This window comes from Manis javanica, chromosome 4, assembly GCF_040802235.1.
Source record: "Manis javanica isolate MJ-LG chromosome 4, MJ_LKY, whole genome shotgun sequence".
Taxonomy (NCBI): Eukaryota; Metazoa; Chordata; class Mammalia; order Pholidota; family Manidae; genus Manis; species Manis javanica.
The window spans coordinates 182,133,046-182,145,271 of NC_133159.1; the positions used below are offsets into that span (position 1 = coordinate 182,133,046).

General features: G+C 61.0%; 1 protein-coding gene across 1 annotated transcript; it reads right to left on the reverse strand.

The window, feature by feature from the left end:
- Positions 1 to 564: 564 nt before the first annotated feature.
- Positions 565 to 3,376, reverse strand: ACTG1 (actin gamma 1). Its single transcript, XM_017680635.3, has 5 exons — positions 3,238 to 3,376; positions 2,519 to 2,887; positions 1,798 to 2,236; positions 1,525 to 1,706; positions 565 to 1,438 (listed from the first exon to the last, which is right to left on the reverse strand). The coding sequence occupies exons 2-5, from the start codon at positions 2,879 to 2,881 to the stop codon at positions 1,295 to 1,297; spliced, it is 1,128 nt and encodes a 375-aa protein (XP_017536124.2). The 5' UTR covers positions 2,882 to 2,887; positions 3,238 to 3,376; the 3' UTR covers positions 565 to 1,294.
- Positions 3,377 to 12,226: the final 8,850 nt, after the last annotated feature.

Genomic DNA, 12,226 nt, shown 5'->3' on the forward strand with positions numbered 1-12,226 from the left:
GTAATTTTAAAACTTTTTCAATTACACTGAAATCTTGCCTTCCTGACCCAATCCACTAATAATTTTTAAATTTTAAACAGCTGCAGAACACAGCCTGTCATTAAGGCTTGAACCCTTCACTGAATGAGCATAAAGCTCCAGAGAATAAGGTCATCTTGGACAAGGACAGTCAGCTGCCCAGGGCCCACTAACCACACCCACGCCAGGTGGTACTATTATGAACACATCTTGGGGTTGCAAGGTCCAGTGGAAGCTCTCATTGGTTCCAGTTTGCTACACCCTTTGGTTTGCTCACTTACCAGAGAAAACCTGTTTGACTTGATTTAGTCACCCATTCTTCCACAGCAGCCAGTGCTTCCTGACGGCCAGACACCTCTGCTTGTGGCCCCCCCTGCTGCTCTCGTCGCGCTGTGAGGCCAGCTCTGTCCCAGACCTTTCTTGGTAATGATTATTTCCCATTTGGGAGAAACCATTTGCTCAATCTGAGCTGAGGCTGTCCCACCCTCAAAACCCTTCTAGGCAGCTCCCCACCCACTGTGCCACACCCCAAAACAGGAGCCACTGCCGGGTTTACTGCAGCACTTTATTTTTCCTCACACAATGACGTGTTGCTGGGGTCTAATGTTCTCACGTTAACAGTAGAAAACCAAAATTTGTTGCCATCTCTTAAAGAATTAAGAATCGCGTACAAAAACCTTACATAAATTAAAAGGATGAATAAATTTACAGATGTAAATGCAAACTTTTCCAACTCAAGGCAAGTAACAACCCACTGTGTTCTGATGGGAAAACACTGGGTAAGAAAAGAAAATGGGTCCTAAGGCTCAGACCTTCCCAACCCCCCCGGACCGGCAAGACAGAAATGACAACTGGTTCAGGGCTCTTGCCAGCCTCTAGACAAACCCTGGAACAGGCAGCCCACGTGTTAATACCCTGCACAGATCCGCAAACTCAGTCCCGCAGATTCTTACCAAGCCAACGGACTTCCCTCCTGTGAACATGTTCTCACCTTGGCCGTGAGGTAACCGAGCCACGTGTCAAGGGGTTAAATCAAAGATATGTACAGGGTATTAAAACATTTACCAGGATAACAGTTAACTTGAATACAAGGTCAAAATCAGCAACAAGTTCTACAATCCAGTGCTGATATCAGATACAAGCTTCAAGGACAAATTTCCTTCCAAAGGCTTATTCCAGTTTCGTGAGGCGAGCATGAAGTGTGTACACTTGCCGGGCAAACTCCTACTTCAGAGTGACGCGTGCAGCAGATGCTATGCATCTGCTCCCAGTCCGCTTAGAAGCATTTGCGGTGGACGATGGAGGGGCCCGACTCGTCGTACTCCTGCTTGCTGATCCACATCTGCTGGAAGGTGGACAGCGAGGCCAGGATGGAGCCCCCGATCCACACGGAGTACTTGCGCTCTGGCGGGGCAATAATCTGCAAAGACAAGGCAGGTGGCTGTAGCTGGTGGCGCCTCTGCCCAGCAGGACCTAAGCCCACGCCCCCAGCCACACTTGACTCACCTTGATCTTCATTGTGCTGGGGGCCAGTGCGGTGATCTCCTTCTGCATCCTGTCGGCGATGCCAGGGTACATGGTGGTGCCACCGGACAGCACTGTGTTGGCGTAGAGGTCCTTGCGGATGTCGACATCACACTTCATGATGGAGTTGAAGGTCGTCTCGTGGATGCCACAGGACTCCATGCCTGAGGGACAAGGGGGCCTTAGCAGTCATGCCTCCCTTACCGAGGAGGTGGCCAGCAGAGCCCACTGCCTCCCCCAAGTGCCCACACCTACCCAGGAAGGAGGGCTGGAAGAGCGCCTCGGGGCAGCGGAACCGCTCGTTGCCTATGGTGATGACCTGCCCGTCGGGCAGCTCGTAGCTCTTCTCCAGAGATGATGACGACGCGGCGGTGGCCATCTCCTGCTCGAAGTCCAGGGCGACGTAGCACAGCTTCTCCTTGATGTCCCGCACGATCTCCCGCTCGGCCGTGGTGGTGAAGCTGTAGCCGCGCTCCGTGAGGATCTTCATGAGGTAGTCGGTCAGGTCCCGGCCGGCCAGGTCCAGACGCAGGATGGCGTGGGGCAGGGCGTAGCCCTCGTAGATGGGCACAGTGTGGGTGACCCCGTCCCCGGAGTCCATGACAATGCCAGTGGTGCGGCCAGAGGCGTACAGAGACAGCACGGCCTGGATAGCCACGTACATGGCCGGGGTGTTGAAGGTCTCGAACATGATCTGGAGGAGAGGCGACGGGCTGCTCAGTCAGGGCAGGGACCCAGGGCCACCCCATGCTCACACACTCCATGCAGGCATTACCACAAATGTGATGTGCGGAAAAAAGAAAAGGACGCAGGCAGAAACACAAATAAGAAACCTTGAGACTTCAGGGAGGAAATGCCAGGAGAAGAACAGAACCCTGAAAATATTGAAAGAAATACTTGAATTTCAGAAAACAAAGCTGAACAGAAAATGAGTCGTGAACAGCTGGGCCGGCGGAAGCATCGGGGCGGTGCTTACCTGAGTCATCTTCTCCCGGTTGGCCTTGGGGTTCAGGGGGGCCTCGGTCAGCAGCACGGGGTGCTCCTCGGGGGCCACGCGCAGCTCATTGTAGAAGGTGTGGTGCCAGATCTTCTCCATGTCGTCCCAGTTGGTGACGATGCCGTGCTCGATGGGATACTTGAGGGTCAGGATGCCGCGTTTGCTCTGGGCCTCGTCGCCCACGTACGAGTCCTTCTGGCCCATGCCCACCATGACGCCCTGGTGTCGGGGGCGCCCAACGATGGATGGGAACACGGCCCGGGGAGCGTCATCCCCAGCAAAGCCAGCTTTGCACATGCCAGAGCCATTGTCGATAACGAGGGCGGCGATTTCTTCTTCCATTGCGATCTGTTCAAAGAGGCGACCCACTTTAGGCGGGGCAGGCCCCGGAGAGCTCGGGGTCGGGCTCTCCCAACACCCTCCGCGCTAAGATCTGCCCCCCAGCCCCGACCGCAGCGGCGGAAGCGGCCTACTGAGCCAGGCCGAGGCCCTCCGCACTGCGGCCCGCCCCGCCCTGGCGTCCTGCCCCGCGGGCGGCGGCCCCTGCGCCCGCCGACCAAGCCCAACCACACACCGCCCGGCGCGTCTTGGGTCCCCTTTGTTCCCCGGGTCGGCGGACCGGGCCCCTCGAGCGGGGGCACGGAGCCGGGCTACGGACGCAGGCGCCCGACCCAGGGCGCGAAGGCCCGCCCGCTTACCGACGGAGGCAGCGATCAAGAAGCGCGGAGGACGGGCGGCGGCACAACGACAGAGCACGCGGAACGGCTGCAACGACTGAGACCGAGCGCGACCTCCCCCGCTGGTATTTAAGCGAAGCGGGGCGCGCGCGTGAACCGGCGGCGCGCGCGGCCCCAGAACATGTCCATATATGGCGATCTTTCCGAATGCTGGGCACCCATTGGCCCGCCCGGCCGGGGCACGTGGGACCCCGTGCCCGGCACCGCCTCCAATGGCCCCTCCCGCACCGCCTCCTCCACCCCCGCGTGCCTGAGACTGGGCGCCTGGGACCCCCGCGCCGGCTGGCGTGTGGGTGGGGTGCGGGTGTCTCCTGGAGGTCGCGGGGTGGGCTGCAGGTTGGGCCAACCGGCCGGCCCCGCCCCGGGACTGCCGCGCGCCGTGGGGGAGGGCCCGACTGCACCCCGAAACTGCCTGGCCCGGGGCTGGGCCGCGCGCGCTGAGCCGGGGTGTGTCCCTGCGGCCCTGCCCCGCTTGGGGGCTGTTTGCCGCGCACCCCCCACGAGCTTCGCCCAGAGTGTCCGCAGAGAGCCCAGGCCGCAAAGGCTGGTGCCGGGCTGGGGGAGGGGCGGGTGCGGGTCCCCGCCGGCCGCCCTTGATGCGATCTGGGCTCGGCGACCCGGGGGAACCCCAGAGAGCCGTGATGACGCCCCCGCGACGACGGGAAGGAGCCGCCCGTCCCCCAGCGCAGCCACGACTGCGCAGCCCTCTCCGCCGGGGGAGGGTGTGCCCTGCCTGCGGTTTCTGGCCGTGCAGAGACCGAGACCCCACTAGCCCCACACCCAACGCATCCTGCTTTTCATATCCCAGGCCCGATTGTCCTTGGGCGAGAGTTCTGCTGCGAGTTCGGAGCCACCCACCATACGCTGGGGAGGGGCGTTCATTTTAATATGAGGTTTGTGGGAAAACTGAGGCAGGAAAAGGGGGGTTCTGACTGGCCGACCAGTCGCCTCCGGTACTGCGAGCACTGTCCTGTTCGTGGGGGAGGAAGGGCCGGAGCTGGAGTGGGTTTGCTGGTCTCTGGGAACATAGGTCATGGTGCTCCCCTGCCTTTGGGCACGGAGAGCAGGGCCCCGGGTCCCCTCAGGCTGGCCCTGGCCCCCGGCTGCCCTGGGGCTGTGAGTTTTCCCGGGTGCAGAGCACACCCTTCACCCCCTCTGAACCTGAGCTGCAACATCTGTCAAGCCAGGGTCCCGGGTGCACCTGCTGGCGCCAATGCTTTATTTGCGACTACGGGGAACCAGGTACTGTTCCCTTGTTCTGATTTGTAAGCTTTTGGGGTAGCTCAGGATAGAATTAAGCGGAAGGCATGGGAAAGAGCACTGGCTCAGGAAGGATGGCGGTGGGGCGGGGCAGAGTGAGGCCAGGGACTCGTCCAAGGTCCTGGGGTGCTCAGCTCAACCGGGCAGGTATCTGACTGGGGGGCGGGGCCAGGCGCTCCGAGAGCCCTAAAAGGTCATGTGGTGATGACCTCTGTGGTTGAGGACGCTGGGCCCGCAAGGAAGCTGCTGAGCTCACCTGCGGGTGCCGCCCCCCAGACTGCGAGGCCTCGCCCACGGCGACTCCGATCACCAGGCCCAGCTGGGTCACGACTCCCTAGACTTAGGGCGTGCAGGACAAGGCTGCTGTCCGTCAGGTGCGCGCCCCATCCACGGAGAACTCGGGGCTGGACCCCTGGAAACCCACTCTTAACTCGCGCCGGTGGGCGCAGCCAGGGCCTAATCAAGCCCCAGGTAGGGGGCGTTATGATGCAAGGACAGCTTCCCACTAGGGGCTCCCAAGATGTCACAGAGCACATGGAAGAGGTGGGAAGTATCTGCGGCCTCCCTGCACCCCACATTCCCCTCAGGCCCCCGTGCCGGCTGAGAACCCAGTTCCCTCCCGCACTCCTTTGTCTGGTGTGTGCTGGGAGGGTGGCTGCCCGCGCTGCTTCTGAGGGCAGGTGGGGGAGGGAACAGTGGCCCCTGGACTCTGCCCCGTCCCCCTCCTTCCGCACCTCGCGGGCTGCAGGACGTGGGGTACACGGCCCAAAGGAAATGAGGCGGGACCTGGAGCCCCCGAGATTCCGGGGGCGGCCGGCCGGTGGGTCGCCAGCCCCCCGCCGCAGGGCCGGGGAGCTACTTCCCCCTCCGCGATGTGTCACCGGAGGGGGCCGAGGTGCGGCTGCAGGTGTGCGGGCGGGAGGCGGCGGCGCGCGGCGCGGCCATATTTGGCGATTTCGGCGCCGCCGGGGCCCCACCCGCAGCCCGGGAAGCCACGGCCCGGGCAGTCCCGTCCCGCCAGGCCGCCGGGCCTGAGTCACCGGCCGGGCGGGGGGTGGGGGGGAGTAACGGACGGGGGCCCCGGCGCGCTCCTCGCCTTATTTAGTCAAAGAGGCCGCCGATTGGCCGGCGGAACAAAGGGGCGGGGCCGGGGCGGGACCTGCCTGCACTACCCGCCCCCCGAGGTCCCGCGGCTCCGCGGCGGCAGTGGACGTCCGCGTGCCTGTGGGCCCTGAGGTCTGGTGGCCGTAGAGAGCGGGGCCTGCGCACCTGAGTGCCTGGTGGGGAGCCGAAGGGGCGCCGCAGCCCGGAAGCACCCCCTGCGGCAGGAGTGAGCGGCCGCGGTGGGCCGGGCTCCGGGTGGAGCGGGGCCGCACGGTCCGGCGCTGCGGGAAGGGCGAGCCGTACGCCGCACCGTGATTTTTCTGTTTTGCAGCTGGGCAGTGCGCGACCGCGCCCAGGGCCACCTCAGGGCTGCGCTCTTGGGAGCACGGGGCCGCCCCCCGCCGCAGGCAGGAGACGGCGCAGATGTAGCAGCCCTGGCTCTGGAGAGCGGGGAGACCCGGGGCCCAGAAAAAGAGCGTGATGTGTTTTCTAGCTCGGTGCTGGCTTTGATGGATTTATCGTGACCTTCCTGTGTCTCATTCCATCTTCTGTACATTTAATAGCTCAGAAGACAGCCCCGAAGGGAGGTGGCGCCAACCTGAAGGAAGTGTGGCAGCGCTGAGACTTAGCCCCAGGCCCCTTCCAGGGTTCTGGGCGCTGCTCGGCGACGCGGCTCAGAGTCCTTCGGTGTCTTCCTCCGACACCCACGTCAGCCTGTCGTCTTCCTGCTCCAGCCTCCATGGGTGCTCCCCAAAATCCGGGGCACCCTGCAGCTGGCAGCATGGCCCCCAGCGCCCCCTCCACACACACGTGCTGCCTGCCTCCCGCCTCTAGCCGGCTTCCAACCAGGGTGTGAGTATGTGCTCCTGGCCCTTTCTTCTGCCGTTCCACCTGCTAGGAATCCCTTTCCTTCTCCCACCAAATACAACATGGGATCCTGGGTTGGATCCTGGAGCAGAAAAAAGGATGGTAGGGGAAAAACTGGTGAAGACAAGTCAGGCTGGAGTTTCATTAATGATAAGTACCAAGGTCATCTATGTGACAAATGTCCCTAAGACATCAGCCTCGGGGAAGGGTAGCACCGCCACAGGAGTGCCCATACAGCATCTTTTCTGTAAATCTAAATTATCTCACAGTAAAAACTTCATTTAAAAAAAATCTGAGGCAGACCAAACGTGCCCTACCCTTGGCCTGTGGACAGGTCACACGCAAGATGATTTTTCCGTCACCTAACACTCTCGAAGACTCTGGGCCGGCTCGCGTGCGGATAGGGGCTCCGTCTGTTTGGCACAGTGGTCCTAAGGGATGCTCTTCAGGCAAGGCCAGGTTCCTGCCAACGTGGCCTGCTTGCCCATGAGTTTCAGGTCAAAGGACCAGGTCGAGGCTGCACACTTCTGTCTCTGGTGTGGTGCCCAGCAGGGACCTGCTGTCTTGCCATCACAACACAGGCTGAGCAGGAAGGTACAGCTGGCTGCAGGCTGGGGCTTCAGCCCCCTCCTGCACCCAGATCCATCCCTTGGAGCCTTCATGGCTGCTAGCTGGCCGTCCAGTCACTCGGCGATGATGAGTGCCCATCACTGCCATTTGTCCAGGGCAGGAGGCACCGGCCAGGCCTCTGCACTTTTGTCCAGGTTGCCACTATGGTGCCATTTCACAGGCAGGGAAACAAGCTCGCAGCGTGCACCCAACATGAGGGTGGAGGGTCAGGTGCACAGATACTTGGCGATGGTCCCTGGGCCCCTCCCTCCCTCATCCCTGCTGTGGAGTGGATGGCTCCAGGCCTTTCGGAGACCAAGGTTTTTTCGGACGTTCCCATCTCCCCACCGTGGTGCAGTAGGAGCCAAGGAGCCCCTGGAACAGCACTAGTCTGGGAGGCACAGCCTGGGCTCTGGGCCAGGCTCGCACTGTGCCAGCGGCAGCCTCCCTGTCCATCAGTTTCTGTAAAGAAGATGGACCAGTAGCATGAGGGGAGGATGGCCCTCCTGCACTGGGAGACAGGTCCATACAGTGGCCCAGCACCCCTTACCAGGCCTCACTGCTGAGGTTTTCCAAGCCTTGGGCCTTGACGCCCCAAGTGTTCAGGTTTTGCTGCTGGTTAAGTACTTGCTCAGCACCTCTGGGCATCAGATCTGAGATTCTTAGAGAAGTGGCCCTGGATGGGGCTGCCACTCCTCGGTTTCTGAAGGCAGACCCTAGGCCTTAGAGTGACAGCAGTCACGCTCGGGGTGGGCTGAGTGCTGGCCTTGGAGGGTGGTCTGGAAATGGTCAGAGTCCTTTGCTCACACACTGCCAGCAGCCATGATGTCACAGACACCTGTGTGGGCCCTGGCCCACAGCTCCCCCCCTGTGCTCCCCAATTCCCATGTCTGCACACTTCTTGCTCTCTGTGAGCCAGTGAGCTGCTGCAGACTGCAGCAGGGAACCAAGGACTACACCCAGGGCTCCAGGCCCCTGGCTGCTTCAGCACAGCCCTACCTCGGCACCTGGCTGAAGCCCCAACCTGGTGCTCAGCAGGCCCAGCACAGCCCTGTCCTGCCCAGTCACCCACCTCCTGCTTCCCCACAATTCATGTGCAAAGCAGGCTGCCCCGCTCCCTGTACCACCCACTGCCTCGAGACAGAACCTTAGCCCTCATCCTGTGCTGGAGGTGGCCATGGCGGGCTCTGACCTTCCACCCCTTCCCATACTGCTCTCTAGTCCCGGACCGGGGCTTGGCTATACCACTGCCAGTTACATTCTTCCAGTTGGCTGCCTCCTCCCTGCAGAACTCCAGGCTATCCCCTGGCCTCAAGCCCAGCCCACATCTCCCGTCTGGATGCTGGTTATTCACTGTTGGCCTCTGCCCTCTGTCCCAGAATGCAAGTTCTCCAGTGCAATGGTGAAACTGGGGTCCCTTGTGCCTGGAACCTGCACATCATCAGAGAACATGAAAGAAATGGGAAGGACCGTCACTGAGAGGCAGAAGGGATACAGGGGAGAGGCTTGTCGCGCTGTGTCCCCAAGCGTGACTCCACAGCTGGTACGCTTGCAGGGCTGGAGGGGCACAGGTGGAGCAATGGGAAGACCCAGGAAGTTCAGGTCTAACCTTTCCTGCACCCACTCTCTGGCCCCGCTCTGGGATTGCTCCTGCCCCGCCGAGCTCCCCAAAACCAGACTGTCGGGGCCCTGCGCCAAAGGTGTCCCCACCGCCAGGGATGCCTGGCGCCACGCAGAGGACCTGGAGGTGGATCAGGGCGGGACGCAGGCCGGAGGCACTACCCTGGGCGGCGGCTCCAGCGTCCCACGCCACTGCCTATCAAGGGGTGAATCTGCGTCTCGGGTGGTCAGTGAGGGAGGTGGGACCAGGCTGGGGTCGGGCCCGGGCTTCCGACGGGTGTCCAGACTTTGGCGGCGCGCTCCTTCCGCAGCACCCACTTCGCTGGGGACGCTGACCCGCCGGGGTGAGGACGTCGCTGTGCTCGGCCCCGCCCGGCGGGGCCGACCCGGGAAGCCGATTGGATCCGGCTGGGTGGACCCCCTGGGGGCAGGATCACGTGTCCTAGTTTGGTCCGGGGGCGGAGCCTGGTTCCCAGCCAGATACCTGCGCCCTTCGGGTCAGCGCCGGCGACCCCGGGAGAGTCAGGGTGGGCCCGAGAGGGAGTATCAGCGGCGCCCCGGGGCTCGCGGAAGAGCCTGTGCTCGAAGCCGCGCAAACTGGGGCAGGAAGCTCGGGGCGCCTCTCCGGCCCGGGGCAGGCGGGAGGGGGTCACGCGGCGGCTCCTGCCGTTGGCTGCTTTCGGACCTGGCGCAGGAGCCCCTCCCCTCCGCGCACCCCGCGTCTCCCCTGCCCCGGGCCCCCGAGGCGGCGCGGTGCCGGCCCATGGTGCCTAGTCTCCGGGTCGGGCACCGCAGGAAGCGGGGACACCCCCAGGAACAGCGAGCTTGGCGTCCTCGGCCGGGAAATGGAGCCCCGGCCCACCTAAGACGGTCCCGGTGTCGTTCCCAGATGGGCCGCCAGGTGGGTCCCGCATCGCGCCGGGCGAGCGAGGAGACCCGGCCGCGGTCGCTGATCCGGCCCTCCCAGCGCCCCGAGGGACCCGCAGCCACGGACCCGCGCAGGAAGGCGCCGGGCGCCGCAGGGCCAGCCTGAGTCACCGCAGCCCGAGGGTCACCGGGAGCGGCTTGGGAGTGGCGGGTGACCTCAGCCAGTGCTGACGCAGGCAGGGAAGGTGGGAGCGGAAGAGGGGAGGGCCCCGCAAGCCCACCTCCCTTCCCAGCACCTTCTGCAGGGGCGGACGGCATCCGCGGAGCGGCCGTGAGGCCAGGGCAGACCCCGGACCTGAGGTGGCTGTGGGGACACGCGGCGGGGCGGGGCATGGACGCCGGCTGCCCGGCAGCCCTCTTACTGGATTATTTTAGTGGCTAGGCCCGGGCGGATAGCTGAGAACCGATTCAGAGAGGAGAGGGAGGCTCGGAGACCCTTCAGGCCACAGGGCAGCAAAGGCAGAGCCGGGATTGGAGGGGCGGAACTCTGTGCCCCCCCAGGACACACCCCGCTGACTGTGGAGGCTGGGGTCGGAGGAAGGAGAGAGTTTATTCCGCTCTTCCAAGGGCTGCCCAGGGCTATGAGCTGTGGGGCTCAGAAGGTGGCCAGGGCTGCTGCAGTGGGGAGACCTCCGGCAACATGGCAGTGGGGAGCCATGGACTACCCTGGGGTGGGGGTGTAGGAGCACGGGTGCAGAATCTGAAGGCGCAGGGGTGGGGCACGGAGAGAGCCCGGCTGGGGTCAGGTCGGTCCTGGGGAAGGACACATGACACCCTCAGGCAGGTGGCCCAAGCAGCACTCGCACCTGTCTGGGTGGGTCGGTCCCTGGAGACTGTGGCTGTGAACTGCTGCGGGGAATGCCCCCAAGCCTTCCCAGACCCTCGTGCGGGCCGGCAGCGTGTGCCCCGCTTTCCCCTGTACACAGCTCAGCGGGTCACCCAGCCGGCAAGGGGCAGGCATGGCCGATAAGCAGGATTTTGAGTTTCCGTATCTGCACGAGCCTGTATTTTACCCTCCCTGGGAATGGTAGTTTGAAGGGGGAAATTTCAAGTTGAACATGTGCCCTTGGATTTTGAAGGCTTGGCCCCCTCTCCTGCTTGTCCTGTGGCTTTGGGGAATGGGTCTCGTGAGTCCTGAGCCAGCACCCATGCCTGTTCCATGCTTCTATGAGCTTTTAGGGTTCTCCCATCATTTCTGCTGATCTAAAATTTCTGAGTGTAATTTTAGTGAATTAGTGAAAACTCCTTAGAAAAGCCTCCCGTTCTGGTCTTGGCCACGTCTAGGCCCTGGCCACAATATCCATCTGTTCTTGGGAGTTTTCTTGTATTCTTTCTTTCATGGTTTTTTTTTTCTTATGTTTTGGGATTTCTACTAATTGGGTGTCATATGTCTTAAATGAATCTTTCAATATTATTTTCCTTCTATTTCATTTTCTTTTTTTTTTAACTTTCTGAGACATTTCTTTGACGTCTGACCCTGCAGTGCATTTTATTATTTTAGCTAGTATAGTCTTTAACCTTTTTGAGATACTTTTAAACTTAATAAATGTTCACCATTTGCCCCACTTGCCTTACTGTTACTTCTCTCTCTTCATCTCTGAGCCACTCGGGAGCTGGTCTCAGACACTCTGCCCTTTACCTCTTGGTTCCTCAGCGTGTTTTTCTGAGAACAGGGACATTGTCTTATGTGACCACAGTACAGTGACCAAAATCAGGCGATTTATCATCACTATGACACTGCCCACTAACCTAGTCTGTTTCAATGGTGACATTGCCCAGTGACTTCCATAATAGCATTTTTTCGTGACCTAATCTGAGATCACATATCACATTTAGTTGTCATAAACTACCATATATTTAATTCCCAAGGCCTCTCTCTTGTTCTCTGTCCTCTTCTATCAGTGAGAAGACTTTTATAAAAAGCAGACCAGTATTAATGCCTGGAGCTGAGCAGTGTGGCACTGTCCCCACGGGAGCCACTAGACAAAGGAAGGTGGCCATGTGCACAGCTTGAATCACTAGCACAAAGAAATGGTCCATTTCTGTTTTCGTCCCAGAAGTAGAGATTGAGTTGGGTCCTTTTTGGATGCCAGCAAGGTTTCTGGCACACAGCAGGTACCTAGTAAGTGCCTGTGATAGGTGGTGAGGTGTCTGGATCTTTCATGATGAGCTGAGCCTCTGACGACAGATGTGCAGGGTGCCTGTGTGCGCGCGCATGTGTGTATGTGCCTGGGGGTGTGTCTGCGTGCATGCTTCTCTGTGTGTGTACACATGTCTGTGTCTGACTGCCTAGATGTGTGTGCACATATTCATTCACGTGTTTACGTGTGAAAGTGCACATGGCTAGGAGCCAAGCAGAGGGTGCCATGACCACTTCGGGAGCTGTGGGCTCAAGGCCGTCTGTGCTCGGTGATGACACATTTTGGCTATGCACCTGTGTGCCTGGACAGTGAGCAGCCATCTGGTCTCTTGGAGCTGATCTGACCCTGAGTCTTCCCCACGCAGTCAGGGACTGACTCTCAGAAACCCCGGTGACCCCTCCCCTCTGGTCCCAGAGATGTGC

What these genes read in the sequence shown, in the direction of transcription:
- ACTG1 (XM_017680635.3), bottom strand. Translation starts at nt 2,881, where the DNA reads ATGGAAGAAGAAATCGCCGCCCTCGTTATCGACAATGGCTCTGGCATG. An exon ending in CTTCCAGCCCTCCTTCCTGG is followed by an intron (nt 1,707 to 1,797) that starts GTAGGTGTGGGC and finishes CTTGTCCCTCAG; the next exon opens with GCATGGAGTCCTGTGGCATC. An exon ending in CCAGCACAATGAAGATCAAG is followed by an intron (nt 1,439 to 1,524) that starts GTGAGTCAAGTG and finishes TTGTCTTTGCAG; the next exon opens with ATTATTGCCCCGCCAGAGCG.